The sequence below is a fragment of the Podarcis liolepis genome (genome assembly GCF_965112155.1).
Source record: "Podarcis liolepis genome assembly, chromosome: 2".
NCBI lineage: Eukaryota > Metazoa > Chordata > Lepidosauria > Squamata > Lacertidae > Podarcis > Podarcis liolepis.
In genome coordinates this window covers 113,840,901-113,867,648 of record NC_139555.1, presented here as the reverse complement: position 1 = coordinate 113,867,648, position 26,748 = coordinate 113,840,901, and the positions used below count along the sequence as shown (strand labels likewise).

Sequence of the window (26,748 nt, the reverse complement as noted above, 5' to 3'; positions counted from 1 at the left end):
AGAAGCGGACACGGAGCAATGGATCCAAACTACAAGAAAGAAGATTCCACCTAAACATTAGGAAGAACTTCCTGACAGTAAGAGCTGTTTGACAGTGGAATTTGCTGCCAGGGAGTGTGGTGGAGTCTCCTACTTTGGAGGTCTTTAAGCAGAGGCTTGACAACCATATGTCAGGAGTGCTCTGATGGTGTTTCCTGCTTGGCAGGGGGTTGGACTCGATGGCCCTTGTGGTCTCTTCCAACTCTATGATTCTATTCTAAGATGAGCTTCGTGGCCAAGTGAAGAGTTGATCTCCCAGGTCCTAGTCTTGATACTCTGATCACAACAACACAGCAGTTGTCACTTCAGGCTTGCTGGGAAAACACCTGCACTTCCAAGCCTTTTCAGAATTTAGTTACGAGTTCAGTGTTACTAATTGTGCTGATCTTAAACCAGAATTTCAATGCAGGCAAGTCTCCCAGGCCACCTTTTCCAGAGCTAGCAGTCCTGGCATGGCAGCAGGTGCCCAGAGCAGTGCTAATGTACCCCCTGCTCCTGCCTGGGGCAATTAATTGTCCACTTGCTTCACTGAAGTGCCGCTCTGCAGCTAATTGAGCCAGAAAGACTGCAACTATTTCCTGGAAGTCAGTGGCAAAGTTGCCAGGGGGACGTCTTCTCTTTAGTTAATCAGTGATAAATGGCACATGGTTCTTATGAGATAGTTGGAGATGACTCATCCTTCATCGTCGTCCCCCTCCAGCCAGAGGGAGGGAGAAAAGCAAGAAAAACAATCAAAAGCATTTTGGGAGGCAGACTATAAGTTTTTCAGTAAGATGGGCTGGGAAAGAGAGACTGCTGGACACGTTTTGAGGTGCTATCGACACGGGTGGAGGAAGGGGATGTGGTGGGTGCGGTCTGCACCAGGTGTCATCCCTGAGGGGGGGTGACATTGCTGCACGCCCCTGGGATGCTCGCTGCGGGCGGCGCCCCCCTGGGACACTAGCTCCGCCCCCACAGGCAGCTAACCCCGCCTCCAGGTACACAGCAGTTAGCTCCGCCTCTGGCTCTGGACGCATTTTGAGGTGCTCAAAACATTTTTAGTTTTGGAAGGCAAGGAGGAAGAAAAAGCCCAGCCAGGGTGGGCTAAACACACACCACACACACACACACACACACACAGAGAGAGAGAGAGAGAGAGAGAGAGCCACAGGCAGTAATCTTGGCTTTTATTATAAGCGGAGGATTTTGGTAGCAGAAAGGGTGATGGGGGCAACTCTTTCTCCTTGGCAAAGAGTTAGACAAGGCACCGTGCTGAGGCCTTAATACACAGCAAGCAGGGCAAGAGGTGGGATAGGCACAAACAAGCGGCTTCTCCGTTAGGTACAGGGTCAGGTGTGCTCCACCTACAATCAAGCGTGCTTCATCTAGGGAGTGAGCGGCAGGCAAGCGAACATGATTTGCGGCACGAGGGAAGAGGGCAAGGGAGACACGGCGGAGTCTGGCTACTCACAGCTCACTCTGGGAAGCTCAGACATGGCTCAAAACAGCTGAAATGTAAGGACAAGACCAGAGTCTGGCAGCAGAAAAGTGGATGGGTGAGCTCTTTAAATGGTCCTTTATTGGGGTTTCTCATCCTGAATGAAGCAAGAGCCGATTGTCTCTGTTTTGGCAGCCATTCTCGGAGGGCCAAACCCACCTCACGGCAAAGGTTGCCAAGGCAGATCTGAACGCAACAGGCGAACCATGTGGCGCAGAGTCTTCATGTCCTACTGTGGTTGGAATGCTCTCCTTCAAGAAAGCTCCCTGCATGCAGAAAACTAGCATGTCAAGGGGGAAAGGCTAGGCCAAAGCCACAGCCAGGTTTCTGCAAGTACCATATAACCCTCTTGGCCCAGAATCCAAACTTGTAAAAGGACAGCAGCACCTGTCATCTTGATTGTGTATCCCACAAGCCCATACATGCACCCGCCTCCTATTCCAGCCACGGGACTGGTGGCAACGTGGGATTGTTCCAGAAGCTAACATAGATATAAGGCACAATCAGATGTTGATTTTAAAGGGGGGGGGGAATAAATATGCATTCATTACACATCTTGTCTCTGTTAATACGCACCTACCAGAACAGCGTCTGGCCACCTGCCCACTGTGCCAAATGCAGCGTGGAACATGCCTTTGGCTTCATATACTTGTGGCTTAGTGCAGAGCGGCTGTAAACACATGCCCCTTGAAAAAGCGAGATAGTATGTGTGTATGTGTGTGTTAAAAAAAAAAAAGTATAAAAGCAACAACAAAAGGGAGCAAGATTATTTGAATTTTGCCAAGTGGGGGCATCTCAGCCACGCTCGAGAACTATGGCACAAAGGGAGAAGGGGCTGAATTTGCATGGGCATACATACACAGAAAAATATAAGTGGTTTTAGGTCTATGGAGCTAGCAAGAACTGTGTCCACGCCCGTTCTTTAAGTGTAGGACTGGCCCTCTAAAACGTCTCCACTCGCAGAAGGCAGTTCCTTAGAACATCCACTGGACCCACCTTACATAAACTCGAAACTCTTACAAGTCCTTGTTGGCAAAGCACCCGGGAACCAACCAACCTCTAAAGGGCAGGCCTTGGATTCCCCTTCCTCCCAGATTCCTCCTTGCTGCCTCCCCCGTAATTCCAGCAGCAGATCTTTCCTTAAATTCTCCAAGAGAGGTCACTTGCAGGAGGTACACGGTGACCCGACGAGCTCAGGCAACAATGCAAAGAATTGGCGTCAACGGGTGCAGTTGGTGGGGGAACGAGCGCAACAGAAGCATGGCATGACAAGTGGTAATGGGTGCCAGGGTGCTTACAAGGTACACGTCGGGGTTGACACTGGGAGACAGCAAGGGTGACAGACCTCAGCAGTTTCAAGGATTGTTGGCCAACATGCAACAGTCGAGTCCATTAAAGGTTTGGCGATTACAGGAGGGCTCAGGATGGGGAAGAACTCTATATATGGACACATACAAGATGACGAGGGTCACGCTCAGGAAGGATTCCCCCCTCTCCCTCCCCCTCCGCAAGTCTTCCGCATTCAGTTCATCCGTCTTGGCTTCTGATTCATCTGCTGGTAAGACGGAAAAGACAAAGTGTGACGGAATAAGCCCACACCGTAGGAAAAGGGGAGGTAAGAAAAAGCACCCGAGGTTTCTCAAGTCCCACTCTCTCCTTGGATAACCGAGGAGCTGCGATTCAAAAACGCCCATCCCCACGATCTTTCCTCCTTCCACAGAATATGGCTCCCAGGTTCCCCTTGCTGGGGGAACGGGAGGGAGGGGGCAGGGATGGCTCCTTACACGTGCTTCCAAACGCCTTCCCGCTGCAAAATTGCCAGTGACCAGATAAGTCTTCTCTCCCCCTTGCCCTTATCTAAGAATCAGTGGTCTGTTAGGGCAAATGGGGCAGTGCCTCACTCAGCCACCTGCCTGCCTCCCCACTTAAAAACTGCCCAAGAGGTGCTTTGGCTGACTGCTTCCTCCTCCTCAGAGTTGCCTAGGTAGAATTCAGCAGGGAGGGAGGATGGGGAACAAAACCAGAAGGAGTTGGCTCCGCCCACTGTTGACTCTGGCTCCGCCCACTCTGCCACCCTGCCATCTACCCTTCTGGGGGTGGGGGGAAAGAGGAACCAGCCCCCCCCCCTGTTAAGGACCTAGCAGCTCTGGCTTGGTACCTGAGAGATGCTAACGCCCGTGAGTTTCTCCACGGTGTCAGGCAGCCTGCTCATGATTTCCAGCACCTCCCCAGTTATCTTGGCAGCCCCCATGTCCCCGGGTCCGCTCGATACCATGGTGATCTTCTTCACCGAAGTCAGGGGCTTGCTGATCTCGTCGGCCATCTGTCGGCAGAAGGAAACAGTAGAATGCAGTCGTAGCTTGGACCCCAAACGCCCTGGAACTTGGGACGTTTTGGCTCCCCAACGCCGCAAACCCAGAAGTGATTGTTCCGGTTTGCAAATGTTCTTTTGGAACCTGAACGTCCCATTGGGCTTCCGCGGCTTCTGATTGGCTACAGGACCTTCCTGCAGCCAATCGGGAGCCACAATTTGGTTTTGGAAGTCGAATGGATTTCTGGAACGGAGTCTGTTTGACTTCCAAGGTACGACAGTATGCACATTTACATGTGTTTGTTTGTATGTGTGTGCGTATCTCTCTCTGTATATTTATCTTTTTCTTTCTCTCTCTCATATTTGGCAGAGAATCCGGTAACTGGCACAAAACTGGACAGCTCTGCCAGAATCACGAGCCTCTGAACAGAATCAAGAACAAAAACAAACATCTAAGTTCTAGAATGCTGAGACGTTTAGTTGATTAACTGATTAAAAAAAAGGACTGGCTAAGAACATCTGATTGGTCAGCAGATATATTTAATAAAAAATTCCTTCCAGTAGCACCTTAGAGACCAACTAAGTTTGTTGTTGATATGAGCTTTCGTGTGCATGCACACTTCTTCAGACGAAAGCTCATACCAAGAACTAACTTAGTTGGTCTTTAAGGTGCTACTGGAAGGAATTTTTTTATTTTGTTTTGACTACGGCAGACCAACACGGCTACCTATCTGTAACCATATATATAGTTTTCATCCCCAAAAAGTTTTTGATTTGAGTTTCTACTGAAATGAGGCTGCATTTTAATGTTGTATTTTTATCTTGTTTTTAAGTTGTATTTTAATCAATTGTTTTTATACCTGGTGTTAGCCACCCTGAGCCCGGTCTTGGCTGGGGAGGGCGGGGTATAAATAAAATACAGTGGTACCTCAGGTTAAGTGCTTAATTCGTTCTGGAGGTCCATTCTTAACCTGAAACTGTTCTTTACCTGAAGCACCACTTTAGCTAATGGGGCCTCCTGCTGCTGCCGCACCACCGGAGCACAATTTCTGTTCTTATCCTGAAGCAAAGTTCTTAACCTGAAGCACTATTTCTGGGTTAGCGGAGTGTGTAACCTGAAGCGTATGTAACCTGAGGTACCACTGTATATGATGTATAAACATGGTCCAAATACATTTTTTACCAGAAGGAATGATAAAAAATGGAATTATACAAGAAACGGCAAACAGGTTATTAAAACCACTCTCTGGACCAGGTTTTGCTCTCTATCCTGCTGCCATTACTGACACCTCCCATATTTGTTTGAGGTATAGTGTCCCCTTATTGAGAGAGCGGGGCCTCACCTCTGGAATCTTCTCCAGAAGCATGTCCACCATGGCTACCTCCTGGTACTGCTGGAAGGCCTCTGCCTTCTTTGACATCTGCTGGGCATCAGCCCGGGCCTTGGCCTCAATAGCGAAGGCCTCAGCCTCACCCTTCACCTGCAGACAAGGAGCAAAAAGGACCATGAGTTGGCTTCCATCCCTCCTGCCCGGAAACATTCCTCCCACAACACGGGGGAACGGGGACGCACACTCACCCGGATGGACTCTGCTTCAGCCTCTGCCTGCATGATCAACTGTGTCCTGTTGGAGAAGAAAGAAGGAGGGTCTTCATGGCTGCCCCCTGCTCCCCACAGCCAAAAAAGGGGGGGCTCTTATCCGCAACCTTTTTGCCTCACAAAACAGAGGTCAAAACCAGGAGGGTCAACGATATAGCAAGCTCAGGATGTGGGAACACATTACTATTATTATTATTATTATTATTATTATTATTATTATTATTATTATACCGCCCTTCATCCAAAGATCTTAGGATGGTTCATAACATATCAGCATACCATACCTTAATATCAATATATATATATATTTCTGTATAGAATTGTGTGTGTGCACATTTTTGTGTTTTGTGCATAATTTGGCCGAAAACTAACTGCAAATCTCAGGAAAAGGAACAGTTTACTTGCCTGGGGAGAAGAACGGGTGCGGGGGGTGGGGCGGGGTGGGTGGGTGGGAAATGCAGTTCTCCCTGCTCTGAATTATGACTAGGCTGTAAATTAATATTTAAAGATTTAAAAAATAATAATCCTGAGGGAGCTTTTTACAAAAAACAACAAGAAAACACCCCCCCAAGTTTATACGTATACAAATATTGATACACATTTGTAAATGACAGCGACTGAGCTGTACATTTGCACTGTGCATTTTGTAATTGTTGAATATTGCTCCTTTAATATCATTAGATAAATAATACAATGTGCTAAGGAGCCCTGCTAGCTGAAGCCCAGAGCAACGGTTCCCACGAGCGCAATGGGGCAGATTTCCACCCTGTACCCCCAACAAAGGTGACCTGGGAAGGGTCAGGAAAACCCCCAGAACAGCAGGAGGGGCAGCTGAAAAAATGAAAAGCTCGCTCTGACAGAACCATCGCTGTAGTGCAACACCGACTTCCTCCCATGGAAATGAAAAATATGCATTATTTCTGTGCAAATGATACCGTCCAGTGCCATCTATATCTCCAGGGGGATTCTGCACCAGTTTTAGCGTCTGGCAAAAACAGACGCTTCGGCAGCCTTTGCACAGGAAAAGATGGAGGAACACACCCTGCGTTGAACCCAAGGTGAACTGTTCCGGAAGCACCATTTTGGTAGTCAAGATAACCCCACAATGAATTGGTAGGCATAGTAACCGTGAGTTCTTTGTTCTCTTAAGGAAGTGGGAAACAAACTGCGTACCATCAATAGATTGGTAGTTGTTGCAGAAACAAGCTCATAAATGATTATATTCGCTCGCTCCGATATAGTCTAGTTGGCTTGCTTTGATGTGACGCTTATCTGCAGGACTCGGGTGCTGGGCTCTGAGCCCAGAAAAGGGGAGGTATCTGTAAGATTTGGGCATTTGCCACTTATGGCCTCACCTGGGCCAAAGTGATGTCCTGGCCAAAGTGCTTTGTGTAGAAAGAATATACAGTGGTACCTCGGGTTAAGTACTTAATTTGTTCCGGAGGTCCGTTCTTAACCTGAAACTGTTCTTAACCTGAGGTACCACTTTAGCTAATGGGGCCTCCCTGCTGCCGCCGGAGCCCGATTTCTGTTCTTATCCTGAAGCAAAGTTCTTAACCTGAAGCACTATTTCTGGGTTAGTGGAGTGTGTAGCCTGAAGCGTATGTAACTTCTGTTATGGACGGGATCCGTTCCGGAGGCCCATCCATAATGTGAAATGCTGGCAACTTGAAGTGTTGCGTCTGCGCAGGCGCTTTTTGGTGCTTCTGCACATGCACACGCAGCGAAACCTGGAAGTAACCTGTTCTGGTACTTCCAGGTTGCCGCGGGACGTAATGCGAAAAGACGCAACATGAAGCGGACGCAACATGAGGCATGACTGTACAAACATTTGCTTGGGCACAGACAAACTATCTCCTTGCTGCGGTGTCCATCCCACATCTGGAAAAGGTTGGGAGACCTTGCAGGCTGATTTGCTCCACAGCAGAGGTCAGCAAACCTTTTCAGCAGGAGGCCGGTCCACTGTCCCTCAGACCTTGTGGGGAGCTGGACTATGTTTTGGGGAAAAATATGAACGAATTCCTATGCCCCACAAATAACCCAGAGATGCATTTTAAATAAAAGGACACATTCTACTCATGTAAAAACATGCTGATTCCCGGACCATCCGCGGGCCAGATTTAGAAGGCGATTGGGCCAGATCCGGCCCCCGGGCCTTAGTTTGTCTACCCATGCTCTACAGCTGTCTTTAAAAATACATACATACATACATACATACCCCGCCCATCTGGCTGGGTTTCCCCAGCCACTCTGGGTGGCTCCCAACAGAATATTAAAAAGATAAAACATCAAACATTAAAACCTTCCCTAAACAGGGCTGCCTTCAGGTGTCTTCTAAAAGTCAGGTAGTTGTTTATTTCCTTGACATCTGATGGGAGGGAGTTCCACAGGGCGGGTGCCACTACCAAGAAGGCCCTCTGCCTGCTTCCCTGTAACCTCGCTTCTCGCAGTGAGGAAACTGCTAGAAGGCCCTCGGAGCTGGACCTCAGTGTCCAGGCTGAATGATGGGAGTGGAGATGCTCCTTCAGGTATACTGGGCCGAGGCCGTTTAGGGCTTTAAAGGTCAGCACCAACACATTTACAGTGGTACCTCGGGTTACATACGCTTCAGGTTACAGACTCCGTTAGCCCAGAAATAGTGCCTCAGGTTAAGAACTTTGCTTCAGGATGAGAACAGAAATCGTGCTCCGGTGGCATGGCGGCAGCAGGAGGCCCCATTAGCTAAAGTGGTGCTTCAGGTTAAGAACAGTTTCAGGTTAAGAACAGACCTCCAGAACGAATTAAGTACTTAACCCGAGGTACCACTGTAATTGGAAATGTACTGGGAGCCAATGTGGTGGTTTTGACAATCCTGCTTCGGTATCCCTGCGCCCAACTCCTTCCAGGAGCCCTCCGTTGGGCCTTCGAATGCTGCCTGTACCTCTCAGCCTCCGCCAGTTTCTCCAGCCGGAAGCGCTCTGCCTCGGCGGGCTTCTTGACCTTCGCCTCCAGCTCGCGCTCCTTGCGGATCATCTCCTGCTCCTGTATCTGAATCTGCTGGGCTCGCTCCACCACCAGCACCTGCATCTTCTCCTCTTCGATCTTCTGCTTCGTCTTGGCTACCTGCAGAGCATGGAAGAGACACAGAAGGGAGAGGCTCAGGGTCAGGGAGCAGCTTGCGGGGTTTGGTGATGCAGGCAGTGCCTTGGAATCTGGAGGAAGCAGGAACTACGGAAGCAGGAAACTACAGTTTAGCATGCAAAGAGTGAGCTTTCCGTTCCCTTGGGCTAGCACACTCCCTTCACCTGGTGTGGATGTGAGGACAAGTTCAGAGCTTGAACCGTTCTGCTTGTCCCAGGATGGTCTGAGCAGTTTTCTGCTTGACCCATGCTTTCTAGACATGGCTCCAAGCTGTTTTCTCCTGGTCCCACTCCTTCCCCAGGGAAAACCTGCTCTTTAGCTTTAAATTGGAGCAAATGGCAATCTGGAGAAAACCCGAGTTGCTGTTTGTTCCGACTGAGCACTAGAGAGTGGTTTTCGGGGGGGGCGGGAGGAGCAGCGAGACAAGAGGAAGTGGTTACAGTGGTACCTCGGGTTACAGACGCTTCAGGTTACAGACTCCGCTAACCCAGAAATAGTACCTCGGGTTAAGAACTTTACCTCAGGATGAGAACAGAAAATGTGCGGTGGCAGCGCAGCAGCAGTGGGAGGCCCCATTAGCTAAAGTGGTGCTTCAGGTTAAGAACAGTTTCAGGTTAAGAATGGACCTCCAGAACGAATTAAGTTCTTAACTCGAGGTACCACTGTACTCTTAACTACATTTGGTGGAAAGAAGTCAGCTTGAAAAAATTTCTTCTCTATTTTCCTTCAGATTTTTCTTTCTTTTCCTTCTCTCTTGCTTTCTCCTTCTTTAGATCTCTCTTTTTCTTGTGTTTTCTCCCTTCTGACTTTGCTCTTTTTCAGATTAAGTAGCTGTTTTATCTCAGTATGTTAGAAACAGATATTTTGTAATGGGTATGTATTTCTGCGTACTGTATCTCTGAATAAGTATTAACTTTTTAAAAATGGATTGTTTTCACTAACTGTTAATTATGTATATTTTCAGTCACAAACATCACAAACCTAAAGAAGAGGCTGCGCCAATAACATTCCTACAAAAACAGAACAAATGGAAGGCAAGGAAAAGGGCATTTAGGCAGGATCTTTCTTGGCAAAGGAAAATGTTGAGATTTGGGAGATCATTTTACATTCAGCAGAGAAGGGGAGGGCAGCCTTTTTCAGTCCATTTCTGGAATAATAAAATTTCAGAGTACTTTTTGCAGTTATATCAAAAATTACTGATTTGGTTATACTGTTAGAAAAACAAAGATAATTATGAAATTATGTGAGGTTTAATAAGTTAACTGTTTATATTTGGACAACTTTTCTGCTGTACTTTATTGGAGGGAGAAAAATAATCATTTCCCTAATAACAATTTAAACAATTTATTTAACTAAATCAATAACATTACAGTGGTACATCCAGTTGCGGACGGGATCCATTCCAGAGCTCTGGCTGGATCCTGAGGTTTCCGCAACAGGAGGGACCGCTTCTGCGTATGCGTGTGGCACGGTAGAGTGCTTCTGCACATGCGGCGAAACCCGGAAAAATACTTCCGGTTTGGCCGCGTTTGCATCCTGAAGGATACGCAACTGGAGGTGTGCGTATGCAGAGAGGTACACTGTATAGCATATACCATATTTTTTGCTCTATAAGACTCACTTTTTCCCTCCCAAAAAGTAAGGGGAAATGTATGTGCGTCTTATGGAGTGAATGCAGGCTGCACAGCTATCCCAGAAGCCAGAACAGCAAGAGCGATCGCTGCACAGCGATCCCTCTTGCTGTTCTGGCTTCTGAGATTCAGAATATTTTTTCTTGTTTTCCTCCTCCAAAAATTAGTTGCGTCTTATGGTCTGGTGCGTCTTATAGAGCAAAAAATACGGTATATCCATGTTTGTTAACTGATGTGGTTAAACAAAACATAAACAATAACCAGACTTGAGTTTTAGCACACATGAAAAACGTAAAACAAATCCTTATTTCCTGATGAATAGCCTTTGGACTATAATGTAACTTAAATAGAAAACTATCTTTAGGAAGATTTTCTCTCCAGAGGCACTTTATTTTAAGAATCCGATTTAAATAAACAAAAAAATGCGATTTAAATTTTAAAAATGCAAATTCTAAAAAAAACCATTGATTTTTATCCACCCTGCTCCTGTAACTTATTTCCCCTTCCTCTGCCCATCGCCTTCCATAACTAAAGCTTGCCTCACCTGGAGCTGATAGGCCAGGTCAGACTCCGCTTTCCGTGTGTTCACCTCGTAATCGTAAGTGGCTTTCTTCAGCTCGTAGTCTCGCTGGGCTTTGGCCATTTCTGTTTCGCTCAAGTACTGAGCAGACAATTTCTCCTGCTTGGCCTTTGCTTCCTGCAGATGGAAACAGGGGCGACAGCTCAGGGACAGAACACATGATTCGGGTTTAATGATCAGTTTCGGACCCTCCACTTGCACCGGGGTTAGATGGCTTGGGCACAGAAAGAGGAAACTGGCTTTCCCCCCGAAGATGGCAGGAAAGGGAACAGACACACAGACACACAGACACACACACAGACACACACACACACACCCTGCCCGGGGAAAAATGGCTCACCTTTAACAAAACAATAACAGCAAATAAAATCCTAGGTAAAGGTAAAGGGACCCCTGGCCATTAGGTCCAGTTGTGGCCGACTCTGGGGTTGTGGCGCTCATCTCGCTTTATTGGCCGAGGGAGCCGGCGTACAGCTTCCGGGTCATGTGGCCAGCATGACTAAGCCGCTTCTGGCGAAGCAGAGCAGCGCACAGAAACGCCGTTTTCCTTACCGCCGGAGCGGTACCTATTTATCTTCTTGCACTTTTGTGCTTTCGAACTGCTAGGTTGGCAGGAGCAGGGACTGAGCAACGGGAGCTTACCCTGTCGCGGGGATTCGAACCACCAACCTTCTGATTGGCAAGTCCTAGGCTCTGTGGTTTAACCCACAGCGCCACCTGCGTCCCTTAATAAAATGCTAGAAAACTTTTTAATGGGGATGAGGCCCACCTTGGGAAAACTCTGACCTTCTGCCTTGAGGAGAGAGGCCTCAGGTGTTGAATTCCCAACGGGAATAGTGACGAGAGAAACGTTCTTGTGATGCAAACCTGAATAGTCCCTGACAGCATCACCAGGCTGGAGATCTCAGCCCTCTTTTCCGCTCTCCTATTTGCACGATTTGAAAACTCCCAAGCTCCAAACAGCTGCACATTTCAAAATGCAGTGCAAGTGCCGTATGGCCAACTCACATTTTAAAACACACATAGATACAGTCGTGCCTTGGTTCTCAAACGCCTTGGTACTCATACGTTTTGGCTCTCGAATGCCGCAAACCAGGAGTTAAGTGTTCTGGTTTGCAAACCAAACGCTTTTCGGGAGCCGAATATCCGACGCAGCTTCCGCTTGAGTGCAGGAAGCTCCTGCAGCCAATTGGAAGCTGTGCCTTGGTTTTCAAATGGTTTCGGGAGTCGAACCGACTCCCGGAATGGATTACCGTATTTTTCGCTCTATAGGACGCACTTTTTCCCCTTCAAAAATGAAGGGGAAATGTGTGTGCGTCCTATGGAGCGAAGACACCATAGCCCCGCGACCCTCTCTCGGCTGGAGAGGTGACACGCGGCTATGGCAGGAACTTCTACAGCCCTGTGTCACCTCTCCAGCCGGGAGAGCGCACGCGGGGCTAAAGCAGCCTCCTGCGACCCTCTCCCAGCTGGAGAGGTGACACGCAGCTATGGCAGGAGCCTCTATAGCAGCGCGTCACCTCCCCAGCCGGGAGAGCGCGTGCGGGGCTAAAGCAGCCCCCCGCGACTCTCTCCCGGCTGGAGAGGTGACGCGCGGCTATGGCAGGAGTCTCTCCGCTGCGCCTTTCCGCTGCTCCCTGACCTGCTCTTTGGGGCTGGTGGTGGGCTTCCCCCCGCCAGCCCCAAAGAGCAGGTCGAAAGGAACCTGAAGCCTGGAGAGCGAGAGGGGTCAGTGCACACCGACCCCTCTCGCTCTCCAGGCTTCCAAGGTAGCCGCCTGAACGTACCTTAAACGGCACCTTGTTTTAGAGCGGGAAAACAAGAGGGGGGAAATTCTCCCACTCTCAGCGCAGCGCCTCCTGCCGCTTCACTGAAGGGGTGCTGGGCAGAGAGCGGAAGAATTCCCCCCCCCTCGTTCTCCCCCCTCTAAAGCAAGGTGCATCCTATTGTCCGGTGCGTCCTATCGTGCGAAAAATACGGTAAGTTTGAGAACCAAGGTACCACTGTACTTGTTTAGGTGAGTGATTGGTGTGTGTGTGTGTGTGTGTGTGTGTGTGTGAGAGAGAGAGAGAGAGAGAGAGGGGCATAACGTTGGAGAAGGGCCTTTGCAAAATATCTCAGCTCCTCCACAGCGGCTGGGAAGGTCAACGAGGGTGGCACTTCTCTAGCGGTTTACGTACAAGTGTTTCTAAAGCGCTGCCCTGTTCAGGGAAGTTTTTAATGTGTGACATTTTAATGTATTTTTGATCTTTGTTGGAAGCCGCCCAGAGTGGCTGGGGAAGCCCAGCCAGATGGGTGGGGTACAATAAATTATTATTATTATTATTATTATTAAAGATTAATCGTATCATATCATATCGTAATGTTTTTTTTAAAAATTGCTGAAGTGTATCCAAAAATAACACTGAAGCAATAAATCAAGAGGAAAAAGCACCAGCATTATAAAAAAATGGGAATTCAGAAATAAAAAGGAGCAATCTTATGAGTTAAGAAAAACCCAGAGGAAAAAATATGTGAACAAGGAACCCTGAAGAAGGACTTCTGCTTGCGCAGTGGGGTAATAAGAATAAGAATCTTATTATTTAAACCCAGCCTATCTGGCTGGGTTTCCCCAGCCACTTTGGGAGAATTACAGCATATATAAAACAATGGTAAAACATCAAGCATTGAAAACTTCCCAATACAGGGCTGCCTCCAGATGTCTTCTAAAAGTCAGATAGTTGTTTATTTATTTGACATTTGACGGGAGGGCGTTCCACAGGGCAGGCGCCACCACCGAGAAGGCCCTCCGCCTTGTTTCCTGTAACTTCGCTTCTCGCAGCGAGGGAGCCGCCAGAAGGCCCTCATAGCTGGACCGCAGTGTGCGGGCTGAACAATGGGGGTGGAGACGCTGCTTCAGGTATACTGGGCTGAGGCTTTCCTCCCCTCTCCTTTCACCGTACACCCTTGGGATTTTTCTCTGGGGATGGGAGAGGAAAACCCCACCCAAAGGCTTCACAAGATTTCTGAAGCAGCTAACAGGCAGTGGTTCAAATATGGCAAGGGGGAAGCGCATTCCACAGTGCATGAGATACAGCCAATCTCATAGAGCCACTTTCCTACTTTCTGGTGGGCCTCTCCAGAGTAGAGAAAATCCAAAAGACCAAGATTAGCAGAAGAGGCCAGTTCACTCTAGGGGCCTGGTCTCAGAGCTCACCTTGATACCAGCATCCCTCTTAGCTTCAGCTTCTCCAATCCTTGCATCCTTCTGCACCTGAGCCGTCCGAGCTTTCCCCAGAGAGTGAAGATAATCCTACAGTTGGCACAAGAAAAGGGGTTAATATTATGGCCAAGAAGTGCAAATATACCAAGGTGTCTTTGACACTGGAATTTGCCATATACTGATTACCACTTGAACATTTTTTTAAAATGCCATTTTCATCCTGGTATGTAATAATAACAAGAGAAGAAGGAACAGCCAGTAAAACCCTGGGTGCAGTGTTCGAAACTCCCATTGCTCCAGGCGCGTTTTGCAACAGGGAACTGCATTCACGTGAGCCGTTTCTGAGCTCTGGGCGCAGCTCTGAGCTTAAGATTTCCAAATACAGAATGGATGGAAAGGGTACGTGGATGGCGCTGTGGGTTAAACCACAGAGCCTAGGACTTGCTGATCAGAAGGGCGGTGGTTCAAATCCCTGCAACGCTGCTCGGTCCCTGCTCCTGCTAACCTAGCAGTTCGAAAGCACGTCAAAGTGCAAGTAGATAAATAGGTACCACTCCGGCGGGAAGGTAAACGGCGTTTCCGTGCGCTGCTCTGGTTTGCCAGAAGCGGCTTAGTCATGCTGGCCACATGACCTGGAAGCTGTGCGCCGGCTCCCTCAGCCAATAAAGCGAGATGAGCACCGCAACCCCAGAGTCGACCACTACTGGACCTTATGGTCAGGGGTCATTTTCCTTTTTATGGATGGAAAGAAGGACCTTTTTCTGCCTCCCTGCTTCCAGCTACTCTCTGAAGACTGGAGAAGAGACCCTCTTAAGAATATTAGGGTGGTAAGCAGGGGAAGGACTAGACCATGTGAAAAATGAACATAGTATTCTAACTGCAGTTCCTTCATTTTTAAGCTTTGTATTCTTGTTATAAAAAAGCGTGCCCAGACATTCTGTTGTTGCGCCCATAACCAGGTTTAAGGTTCCATTTAGCTCCTAGCTTTCATATCTTAGTTTCTAACACTCCCTGGATGCTACCCTGGGCTCCTTTGGGAGGAAGGGCAGGATTATATATGTAATAAAAATAAATAAAACAAAACCAAGTAACATTTTGCAACAAAGCACAGAGGAAATAGAGAGCATTGCTTGGTTTCACCAGTGCCTCTGATGAAGTGGATATTGGGGAAAGTACTATTTTAGTGCACCTTATAAATCCTCTCTTCTCTTGTTCTGCATTGGTGCATTACAGAAATTAGGAAATGTTCCATATTCACTAACAAAAGAACTATGTTAAGGTTTTTATTGTTTATTGACTTCGCCAATGGAATTCTAATCCTAGTCATTTTATGGAAAGGGACCAAAGCCCCTGAAATTATATTGATATACTTTAAGCTAGTTCCTAGAGGGACAAAACAGTGGGAGAGAGAGCAGTTACCTTCATGCGGAAGTGGCCAAAGCTCAGAGGTAGAGGGTCTAACCTTGCTTGCAGAAATTCCCAAGTTCAGTCTCTGGGGAAGAATCCCACCCGAAGCTCTGGAAAGTTGCTGCTTTCAATGCAGAGACTATACTGAGCTCCGGGTGGACCAGCAATCCGACTTGGTACAAGGCGGCTTCCTGTTTTCTTACCTGGTCATCGTGTATGTCTTTGAGGGTGTAGCTGACCACACTGATCCCCATGTTGACCAGGTCAGAGGAGGCAACTTTGAAGACCTGTTCGGAGAACTTCTTCCGGTCCTTGTATATTTCCTGATGGGCGAACAGAGACAGCAGAGGGTATTATACCCAGAGAGGGAAAAGCAGCCAGGAACAGGAATCGAGTCCTAGGTTTGCCCACCTTTCCATTCCAACTGGGTCTATTTATTTCAGACTTCCAGGACTTGGTCACTTCCTACAACCGATCTCAGTTCCAACCTGATAATTGCCACCTGCCCAGATTTTAACTTGTCTGAGTTACAGTTGTACCTCGGGTTAAGAACTTAATTCGTCCAGGAGATCCGTTCTTAACCTGAAACTGTTCTTAACCTGAGGTAACACTTAAGCTAATGGGGCCTCCCACTGCCGCCGCCACTCAATTTCTGTTCTCATTCTGAGGTAAAGTTCTTAACCCGAGGTACTACTTCTGGGTTAGCGGAGTCTGTAACCTGAAGTGTCTGTAACCCGAGGTACCACTGTAATTTTAAGATGTATTTTAATTAATTGATGTCTGTTTTTATGCATATTGTGTTGTTTTTATGGTGTTAGCCACTCTGAGCCCGGTCTCGGCCGAGATACAACAACAACAACAACAACAACAATGTTGTTGTTGTTTAGTGGTTGTATGTTGTTTAGTAGTGATGTATGGAAGTGAGAGCTGGACCACAAAGAAGGCTTATCACCGAAGAATTGATGCTTTTGAATTCTGGTGCTGGAGGAGACTCTGGAGAGTCCCATGGACAGCAAGAAGATCAAACCTCTCCATTCTGAAGGAAATCAGCCCTGAGTGCTCACTGGAAGGACAGCTCCAATACTTTGGCCACCTCATGAGAAGAGAAGACTCCTGGAAAAGACCCTGATGTTGGGAAAGATGGAGCGCACAAGGAGAAGGGGACGACAGAGGACGAGATGCTTGGACAGTGTTCTCAAAGCTACCAGCATGAGTTTGACCAAACTGCGGGAGGCAGTGGAAGACAGGAGTGCCTGGCCTGCTCTGGTCCATGGGGTCCCGAAGAGTTGGACACCAGGGGCGCCGACTTATAAAAAATATTGGGGGAGCCCGCGAAAGCTCATGAATAATAAATAAGCTCATGAATATGCAGATAAAGTGGCGCCGCCTCCTCGTGAGCGAATAGGGGAGAGCGTGCTGCGCCTATTAATCAGCTCCGAAGGAAATTGGGTGGAGCTTTTGCTCGGGAGGGAGGGCAGGAGGCATGCAGCCCGACCCTGTGCATTTTGGGCTGGGGGAGGGGCGGCGGTGGCGCTCTGCTGGAGGGGCGCCCGAGATTATTGGGGGGGCAGAGCCCCCCCAAACGAATTTTTGAGGGGGCTCGGGCCCCCTCAGGCCCCATGGAGTCGGCGCCTATGTTGGACACCACTAAATGACTAAACAACAACAAAAACAACACACATTTCCCAGCAGGGGGCAGCATTATGTATACACAGTGACTGAAACTCATCTCTTCCAGCAGAGGGCAGCAAAGATTGAACATATTCTGGCACAGCTCACCTCTACGGTCATGTGGGCCATGATGGCTCTCTGATGCCCCTCTAGCGTTTCCAAAGCAATCTGGGCAATCTCGAGCTCCGATTTGCCCAGGAACATCTGGCAAGCAGCTGCCAGCATCTCCTTGTTCTGTCCCTGGATCTTCACCTATGTTGGGGGTGGGAGGTGGGGCGGAAAGAGAAGAAAGCTGAGAAAGAGAAAGGATTGCCCCCCCCCCCCAGTTTCCTAACAACTCTCACATCCTGTTTTAGGTAATCGTCAGATTGGAGACATTTTCCCTTTAGGAGGAAGAGCCGTTTCTGGAATTTCTGCAAGCAGGGAGCTGCTGTAGCCCAGAACATCTTGCTTTTTGCTAGCCGTTAAGTTGGAGGAAATTTAATTCAGCGAACATCAGCACAAGGCTGGCGTCGTACTCTAGCATTTACCGTATTTTTTGCTCTATAAGACTCACTTTTTCCCTCCTAACAAGTAAGGGGAAATGTGTGTGCGTCTTATGGAGCGAATACAGGCTGCGCAGCTATCCCAGAAGCCAGAACAGCAAGAGGGATCGCTGCTTTTGCTATGCAGCGATCCCTCTTGTTGTTCTGGCTTCTGAGATTCAAATTCTTTTTTCTTGTTTTCCTCCTCCAAAAACTAGGTGCGTCTTATGGTCTGGTGTGTCTTATAGAGCGAAAAATGCGGTATTTAGATGATTATACACTGCCCCCTTTCGCAAGCCACAGACTGGTTTGCAACAAAGGCAAATGAAAAAAACCCCAGAAAGCAACACAGTTCTTAAAATACAGACTGCAGGCCTTGGCTTTGATCTATGGGCTTCTTTTAAAATGAGGCTGCATTTTAAATTGCATTTTAACCTGTATTTTAAATTGGTTTAAATTGGTTCCCCCCCCCTATTATGTTTTTACTGTAATTTTATTGGTGTTAGCCGCCCTGTGCCCAGCTCTGGCCGAGGAGGGCGGGGTATAAATAAAATTTATTATTATTATGGAAGAAGTGTGGTTTTGCAAGTATTTGGGTCCCAGGCTGTAATGCTAAACTTTGAATCCCCTCACTCCTGCCGCCAATATTCTGAGGGCCAGGGGAAGAGCCAAGGAAAATTTTGGAAAGAGGAGAAAGAAAAAGGAAATTAAACCGATCCGATCCCCTGCAGGGGGTGGGGGTGGCCAGATCTGTGGCTGGGGAAACCAAGCCAGATGAGCGGGGTAGAAATAATAATTATCATTATTATAAGAGGAATATAAAATCGTTCCAATGGAGGAAATTGCCTTTTCCACAGAACAGGGGTGAGCAACCTGCGGCCCACGGATGAATTTCATGTGGCCCTTGGCCGACGTTCTTGCAGGGAAAATGGTGCATGTGTGTGACAGAACGAAGATAGAAGGGAGCTGTCCCGAAAAGGCGGCCCACCCACATTTTGATTCAGTCCAGGCCACTGCCAGCACATGCCCCCTTCCTCTGAGCAGATGCCCCCTCAAGGAAATGCTCTAATTAAAAGGGGGGGGGCAACATGCTGGGAAATGGTTACCTGGGCAATGCCGGTGACAGAGATGGGGACCCCATGTCGGGTGTATACTTTTTCACTCTTCACATTCAGGGTCAGAGTATTCAGTGAGATCCTGCAGGCAACGGGAAGGGGAAGGAGAGGGCCAATAAAAAAGAGAAAGACACATATACACCCACATACTTCTCAGTGGTGACCTGGACTCCAGTCGAATTGTCCTGAGAAGCCCAAGGCAGAGGGAGTCAATGTGGAAACCTCCAAATGTTGCTAGACTACAACTCCCACAGCCCCTGTGTATTGGCCAAGCCGGCCGGGGCTTCTGGGAGTTGTAGTCTTAACCCCCCATCACCCTGGCTCTCCCTGGGCCTAAGGTTGCCAGTCAGATATATATTGTTGACACCGCCAATGTGGCACAACACGCCACTTCTATTCCTTGCTCAATTCAAAGGCCTCTTTTACTGGCTGTCCTTCACTTTCACAGGTTTTGTCCCCCGATTGTATTTTCTTTAATTGGAATTTTATTTACAACATAACATGACCCCCCCAATACACAAATCCACCCTCATTAAACGTGAACATCACATACAATGAGCATAACATACAACAATACAAACAACCAAATAAAAGACTTCCTTTATCCTGTATCTGGCCTCCTTATTTGCTTCTTATAAACCGTTTCCTTTATGAATAATTATTAAGATTTTTCTAATTATAACTTAAATATACACAAAGTCTCCTGCAGACATTAATCAAAACAAGTCCAGGTATGTATTTTAGGGCACTGTTTTGTGACGTATTCTCTGCATTTCCCCCGTGCTTTTTGAAACTCTTGTCTAGTGTGATCTCTAATTGACAGCTTTTGTCCCCTGATTGTAGACACCAGGGATGGATGGATTGATGGATTCAATAGAAACACCTCACTACAACCCGGTGATGTGAGTAAAGATGAGAGCGAACGAGCGAGCATGCGATTCACCCAAAGTCACCAAGTGAGATTTATGGCCCAGTGGGGATTTGAACCCAGTTCTCCCAGGTCCTATTCCAGTACTCTAACCACTATGCCATCATGGATCCAAGTCATGGGCTGTTCTGACTATTCTCCTACCATTTCTTCTACGCAAACTGCATTCTTCCCAGAATCCCTTGGCTGGAGGCCCAATCCTGAATTAGATCTAAATCTTGGCTTAGCTGTAACTGAACAACACATCTCTTTACAAGCAGGAGTTTTCATTTTTCTGGTGCTCTTTTAAGCACAAGAATTCAGTGCAAAATCTAACAGGCAGTGATGTTTGGATTTGAGAATTTAATTGTTGTTGTCTAAGCAGGGTGTGTGTGGAGGAGAGCTTATTTCTAGCCCTCAACAGAAACTCAAAAGATGCCGTTTCTAAGTACATTTTTGGTGAGAGAAACTACAGCATGCCGGAGCGGAGTAAACGAAAGCCATTGTGTTGCAATATTTGGGCTATCTGGCTGGGGAGACTTTCACTCAGCCAGGTTTAGTGCATGGTAAGGGACGTGGGTGGCACTGTGGTCTAAACTACTGAGCCTCTTGGGCTTGCCAATCGGAATGTCGGCGGTTCGAATCCCCGCAACGGGGTGAGTTCCCGTTGCTCTGTCCCAGCTTCTGCCAACCTAGCAGTTCGAAAGCACACCAGCGCAAGTAGATAAATAGGTACTGCTGCGGTGGGAAGGTAAACGGCGTTTCTGTGTGTTCTGACTTTTGTCAGAGTGTCCCATTGTGCTAGAAGCGGTTTAGTCATGCTGGCCACATGACCCGGAAAGCTGTCTGTGGACAAACGCCGGCTCCCTCAGCCTGAAAGCGAGATGAGCGCCGCAACCTTATAGTCGCCTTTGACTGGACTTAACTGTCCAGGGGTCCTTTACCTTTTGTATCTTTTAGTGCATGGTAGTGCTTTGAATGTATGGAGCAGATGAGGCCTTACTGGTGTCCCTCAGAGAAAGGACTCAAGATCCAGGTAGGACAGGATTATGTTCACATTAGCTAGCCTTCAGCAGCCTTGCCAAAGCCCCCTCATCCCTCCCAGGGGTGCTGCCCCAGAAGAACTCACCTCTGGATCTGTTGAATACATGGCATCACAAACACGCGTCCTCCAGCTATCATGACAGGGGGACTGCGGCAGAAACCTGAGAGAAAAAGGTTGAATTGAAGCACCTTAATGCAAGACACCAAAATCACTGAAGTAAAGGGGCCTACAGTGGTACCTTGGTTCTCAAACGCCTTGGTACTCAAACAGCTTGAAACCCAAACACTGCAAAACCGGGAGTAAGTGTTCCAGTTTGTGAACTTTTTTCAGAAGCTGAACGTGCTCCGTTTTGAGTGTTACGCTTCCGATTTGAGTGCCACACTTCCATTCTGAGTGTTACGCTCAGGTCTGTCTGTTTTTGCTACTTATTTTGCGTTTTTGTTTTTGAGGCTCTTTTTTCTTTTGTTTTTGTGACTGTGTGGAACCCAGTTCAGCTACCGACTGATTGATTGTGTGACTGCAGTACTTTGATTATTGTTTTCATTTTATGGATCAATGGTCTCGTTAAGATAGTAGAATTCATGTTAAATTGCTGTTTTAAGGGTTGTTTTTAAAAGTCTGGAACCGATGAATCCTTTTGCATTACTTTCTGTGGAAAGCGTGCCTTGGTTTGGAAGGCTTTGGTTTTGGAACGGAGTTCCATAACAGACTGAGTTTGAGAACCAAGGTACCACTGCACTTCCAAAACAACAACAACCTGGCTTGTTTATGATCAGGGGCGGAGAAGAGGAGAGAGAGAGAGAGAATCATAGAACTGTAGAGCTGGAAGGGACCTTGAGGGTCATCTAGCCTAACCCTCTGAAATGCAGGAATCTCAGCTAAAGAAGAAGAAGAAGAAGAGTTTGGATTTGATATCCCGCCTTTCACTCCCCTAAGGAGTCTCAAAGCGGCTAACATTCTCCTTTCCCTTCCTCCCCCACAACAAACACTCTGTGAGGTGAGTGGGGTTGAGAGACTTCACAGAAGTGTGACTGGCCCAAGGTCACCCAGCAGCTGCAGGTGGAGGAGCGAGGAAGCGAACCCGGTTCACCAGATTACGAGACTACCGCTCTTAACCACTACACCACACTGGCTAAAGCATCCCTGACAAGACGGCCGTCCAACCTCTGCTTAGAAACCTCCAAGGAAGGAGAGTCCACAGCCTCCCGAGGGAGACAGTTTCACTGTCAAACAGCAAATGAAAATTGCAAAGGAGGGGATGCACAATATGATTCCCTGGAAAACCCTAAGCAGGTTGGTTGGAAAAATGGAAAGGGGGGGGGGGAACAGCCCAACCCCTGAAATAATTCTGGGGTGAATGGATGGAAGGGCAGAACTACAGTCTCTTTTGAAATATGGTACCTTCTGTAAACAGGTTGACAGAATCACTGCCCCTGTAACAAGCTTTCCCCATAACTGGGATGAGATGCGCAAAAGGGAGAGGGCTTTTCTGGGGGGTCCTCTAGGGAACGATACTTAAGGATATAAGTAGAGCCTGTGGGATCAGGCCAAAGGCCCATCTAGGACAGAATCCTCTTCTCAAAGTGGCCTGGGGGAAGCCGGGAAGCAGGAACCAGGTGTAGCAGTACTTTCCTCTCCAGAGGTTTCCAGGAACAGTGGTTTGGAAATTTCTGTGGTATTCACATTGACTTTTTTGTTTAAGAGGTTTCAACACCGCCCATCACCAAGAAAGACAGCAGGGTGGACTTACAAAAGCAATATGAAAAAACACGGCACATAACAAACAGAAGTACATTAAAATAATTCTCACAAGACTTATTTTTTTTAAGATTTAAGTTTTAAGGTTTTTTATAAGATAAGATGAAAATAGAGCAAGGTAATGTAATGACAGAATATTATGAATTATGGAAAGGATTTGCTGTGACAATTATTAATCAAGATACAAGAGATGGGAGGAGGAGGAGGTCATGGAAAGAAGGTAATGAAAGTGGAGAATTTGAAAATGATGGGTTTTTTCTTTTTTTCTGTTTTTGTCTTTTTTCTCTGTAATTTTGTTTTTTTTCCTTTGTAATTTTAAAAATTCTTTTTTCAATAAATATCATTATAAAAAAATAAAAATAAAATAATTCTCACAAGTTGCATGAATTCCAACATCATGAAAACGACTTAGCCCGCCAGCCTCTTAAAGCCCAACCAAAAAAGCTGGGCTTTTAACCTTGCATTGAATAGAATTTGAAGGCTATATAATTCTTATACAGTGGTACCTCAGGATGCAAACGGGGCTCCAGAACGGATCCCGTTCGCATCCTGAAGCGAACACAGTCTGTGTCTGCGCGTGACGCCATTTTGAGCGTCTGCGCATGCGCGAGTGGTGAAACCCGGAAGTAACGCGCTCCGTTACTTCCGGGTCGCCGCGGAGCGCAACCTGAAAGCGCTCATCCTGAAGCATATTCAACCCGAGGTATGACTGTATACCTTTATGAGTTTGTGGACGCCAGACCCATTCAAACCCCTGGACCCAGCAAGTGCTAAAATACAGGCCAGGCTTGCTTCCTGTGTCCAGGCAATCGCTTGGGTGATGTGCCATTAAGAGAACAAAGGAAAGAGGCCTCTGTGCCAGAAGAGAAATGGGTAGAGCCCCTCCTCCAGCTCTTAAGATAGTGAGAAGGACGCAGGTTGGTTGTATTGTGACCTAGAAGCAAAGTTGTAGGCTGGAAAGCCAAAGAGGCAGAGTGCAATGTTTGATTTCCGTCGGAATCCAAAGCTGCAGATATGGGAGAAACAAGATCGATTTGGGGGTCTTAATGCTGTGAACCCCTCCATCATAGGCTGAGGTGGTATATATGTGTAAATAAAATATAGATCATAAAGGAACCAGAGTTTCTTCTGTGCCTCATGTCTGAAAGGAAACATGAACTCTGGAACTCCCGGAATCTCGTACTGCTCTGAGATTGGGGTGACATGAAATAATATAATAGTGGGACCTATTACACCTATTATTACCTTTACCAGTGGGAGTTATATACAGTTTAAAAGAAGAGAAAAAGAGACCTAAATGCAGACACACGCAGCCCGCTAACCTTCCTCATGCAGTATTTTGTCTTATTTAATATCCTGCCCGCATATTGAACACTTACAGGCCAGCCTACAAAACAAAAGAGTACCGAAAAGAAATCAAAATGTAATCGGAGCAGCAGAATATAAACAGATTAACTCAATTAAAAGGTTGTGAATAAATCATTTTAAAAGGCTGTTATAAGCTCAAGGAAGCCCACATAGAGCAGATATGGGGGGGGGGGGAATCAAGTAGGGAAAAGAAATCCAAGGAGACAAGAAATTCCCAAAAAAACCTCTTCAGCGAAGATGGAGTGTCCTCATTCGCCATGCAATACAGTGGTGCCTCGCAAGACAAAAAGAATCCGTTCCGAGAGTCTCTTCGTCTTGCAGTTTTTTCGTCTTGCGAAGCAAGGCCATTAGCGGCTTAGCGCTATTAGCAGCTTAGCGGATCAGCTGATAAGCGTCTTAGCGGATCAGCTGATAAGCGGCTTAGCTGCTTGGGAAAAAGGGGGGGGGGGAGGAAAAAACCCCCGCAGGAACTCGCAAGACATTTTCGTCTTGCGAAGCAAGCCCATAGGAAATTTGTTTTGCGAAGCACCTCCAAAACGGAAAACCCTTTCGTCTAGTGGGTTTTCCGTCTTCCAAGGCATTCGTCTTGCGGGGCACCACTGTAATGAGCATTGGAGGGAGAGGAATGGTATATCCTGAAAGAAGCCACAGCTGGAACACTGAAGAGGCATGTTCCATGCTGCAACATTTTGTTGCAGGTCCCAGGCGGACCCACCTCTTTGGTAAGAGGGAGGAAGAAGAAGTGCAGAACTCACCTGAGACAACCATGGCCTCATTGGGGCCACAGGTGAAGAACATCCTGAAGCTTGGAGGGTCTGGAAAGGAAGAAGAAACATGGATTATTTCCATGGAGTCCCACCATTCAGCTCTCCTTAATAATAAACTAATAATAATAATAATAATAATAATAATACCCTGCCCATCTGGCTGGGTTTCCCCAACCACCCTAGGTGGCAAATATTAAAATACAATAATTCATCAAATATTAAAAGCTTCCCTAAACAGGGATGCTAAGGGTGCTGGGATTTGTAGCTCTCTGAGGGGCAAACAGCAGCCCACAGGATTCTTTAGGTGAGTGCAAGGGAAGTGTGCGTTAAATGTATGGAGTAGGCAGACAGGCTACTCTGGCCCCAAGCTGTTCTTATTGCATTTATAGTGGTACCTCAGGTTACAGATGCTTCAGGTTAGCGACGCTTCAGATTACAGACTCCGCTAACCCAGAAATAGTACCTCGGGTTAAGAACTTTGCTTCAGTCAACCAGTGGGCTGAGTGGGGCCTTGAACCCTGGTCTGCCAGGTCCTAGTCTAGGGCTCTAACTACACTGCAAAGGATCCTGTATACCTGAAGGAGCGTCTCCACCCCCATCGTTCTGCCCGGACACTGAGGTCCAGCTCCGAGGGCCTTCTGGCGGTTCTCTCACTGCGAGAAGCCAAGTTACAGGGAACCAGACAGAGGGCCTTCTTGGTAGTGGCACCCGCCCTGTGGAATGCCCTCCCATCAGATGTCAAGGCAATAAACAACTATTTTACTTTTCAAAGACAACTGAAGGCAGCCCTGTTTAGGGAAGTTTTTAATGTCTGATGCTGTATTGTATTTTAATATTCTGTTGGAAGCCGCCCAGAGTGGCTGGGGAAACCCAGCCAGATGGGCGAGGTATAAATGATAAATTAGTATATTATTATTATGGCTGCTATGGGGAACCTGACACTGCTGGGACTGCCTGCATGGGTCATGGGGTCACCTGCCCTGTAGAGCTTTGAAAGGAATCACAGAATTTTAGGATGGCAGAGGTGGAAGGGACCCCGGGGTCACCTATCCCAACCCCCTTGCAATGCAAGTATATGCGCGGGAAGCACCAGCACCTTGAATTGTGCTGAACTGGATCGGACAGTGGAATCAGCACAGCTTTCCTTTGATCCCGTTTCCGGGCAGCGCCACCTACACAACGCATTACAGGAGAACCACGCACACAAACCCATACAAACAAAGGCACACTCAGCAGCCTTTGACAGCTTCTCCATTCATGCTACATACAAGGATCCCAGAATTTCCCCGCTTCCAAAAAAAAAAGACCACACTTTTTCAGTAAATGCTTCCAAAGGTCGCCTCGGGCTGCGCATTCGCTCCGGGCGCGGCTGCGTTATTTATTTCCCTTGAAAAGGTGTAATTATTCGGATTGCTGCTGCCCATTGCGCCGGGGCGCTTTTGAAGCTTTCCTAAGGCGCGATGAGGACTAGCGGGTTGAGGCGAGATGTGCAGGACGGGGGTGGGGTGGGGAGGCCAGCAGGAGGTGGTCGCCAAAGAAAAAACAACAACAACAAGGCCAGCAGGGCCAGGGCCGTTTTAATAGATATATATGCATGCTTTAAAAAGAGAAAAAAGATTGCAAAGGGCGCATGCGAGATCGCAATGCACGAGGGAGCGCGTGGGTTCTTGCCAGCCACGCACCCGCTTTGCAAATCGGCGCCCCCTTGTCACTCACCCGCTCGCCCGCTGCAGCTGAATCCCCGCTTGTTTCTTCCTGCCTCCGCCAGGCACACCCTTCCTGGCTCTCTGACACCACCACTTTCCCATCAGCCCGCAGTCTGCTGTTTTCTCTCTCCCCCCCCCCCCGCTTCGCCGGCAGGATCGCACGGAAGAACAAAGAGGATTTGCAGCCACCTGCTGGCTGCTGCCTCGCAGTTGCAGGCGCTGCTGAGAGAGAAGAGAGCACAGGGCAGGCAAAGGTCTTTGCTTTGGAGTGGGTTTTTTTTTTTGGGGGGGGGAGGCTTCTGTTCAGTTTGATTGGAACCATGCGCTCTAACCGACTGAGCCATTAAGGTTTGGTCACTTTAAAAAAAAGAGGGTGCAACTTAAAGGCTGCACGGCAGGCAGAAAACCAACAGGTACAGCTTTGTTTAAAACTGGGACGTACTCTCTGCTGCACAACAGGCGGGAAACCAAACAGGTCAAGCTCTGCTTTAAAATTGAGACAGATGGGCTCTGTGCCTTA

The 26,748-nt window shown here is 47.7% G+C and overlaps 1 protein-coding gene across 1 annotated transcript; it reads right to left on the bottom strand.

Annotated features, from left to right (window-relative positions):
- Nucleotides 1–1,188: 1,188 nt before the first annotated feature.
- FLOT1 (flotillin 1) lies at nt 1,189–26,363 on the bottom strand. The gene is made up of 13 exons (XM_083492963.1): nt 26,239–26,363; nt 24,511–24,570; nt 20,714–20,789; nt 18,669–18,759; nt 17,147–17,290; nt 15,571–15,690; nt 13,955–14,050; nt 10,723–10,875; nt 8,348–8,529; nt 5,407–5,452; nt 5,171–5,308; nt 3,675–3,839; nt 1,189–3,071 (listed from the first exon to the last, which is right to left on the bottom strand). Exons 2-13 carry the CDS (start codon nt 24,551–24,553, stop codon nt 3,039–3,041), a joined length of 1,287 nt encoding a protein of 428 aa, XP_083349089.1. The 5' UTR covers nt 24,554–24,570; nt 26,239–26,363; the 3' UTR covers nt 1,189–3,038.
- Nucleotides 26,364–26,748: the final 385 nt, after the last annotated feature.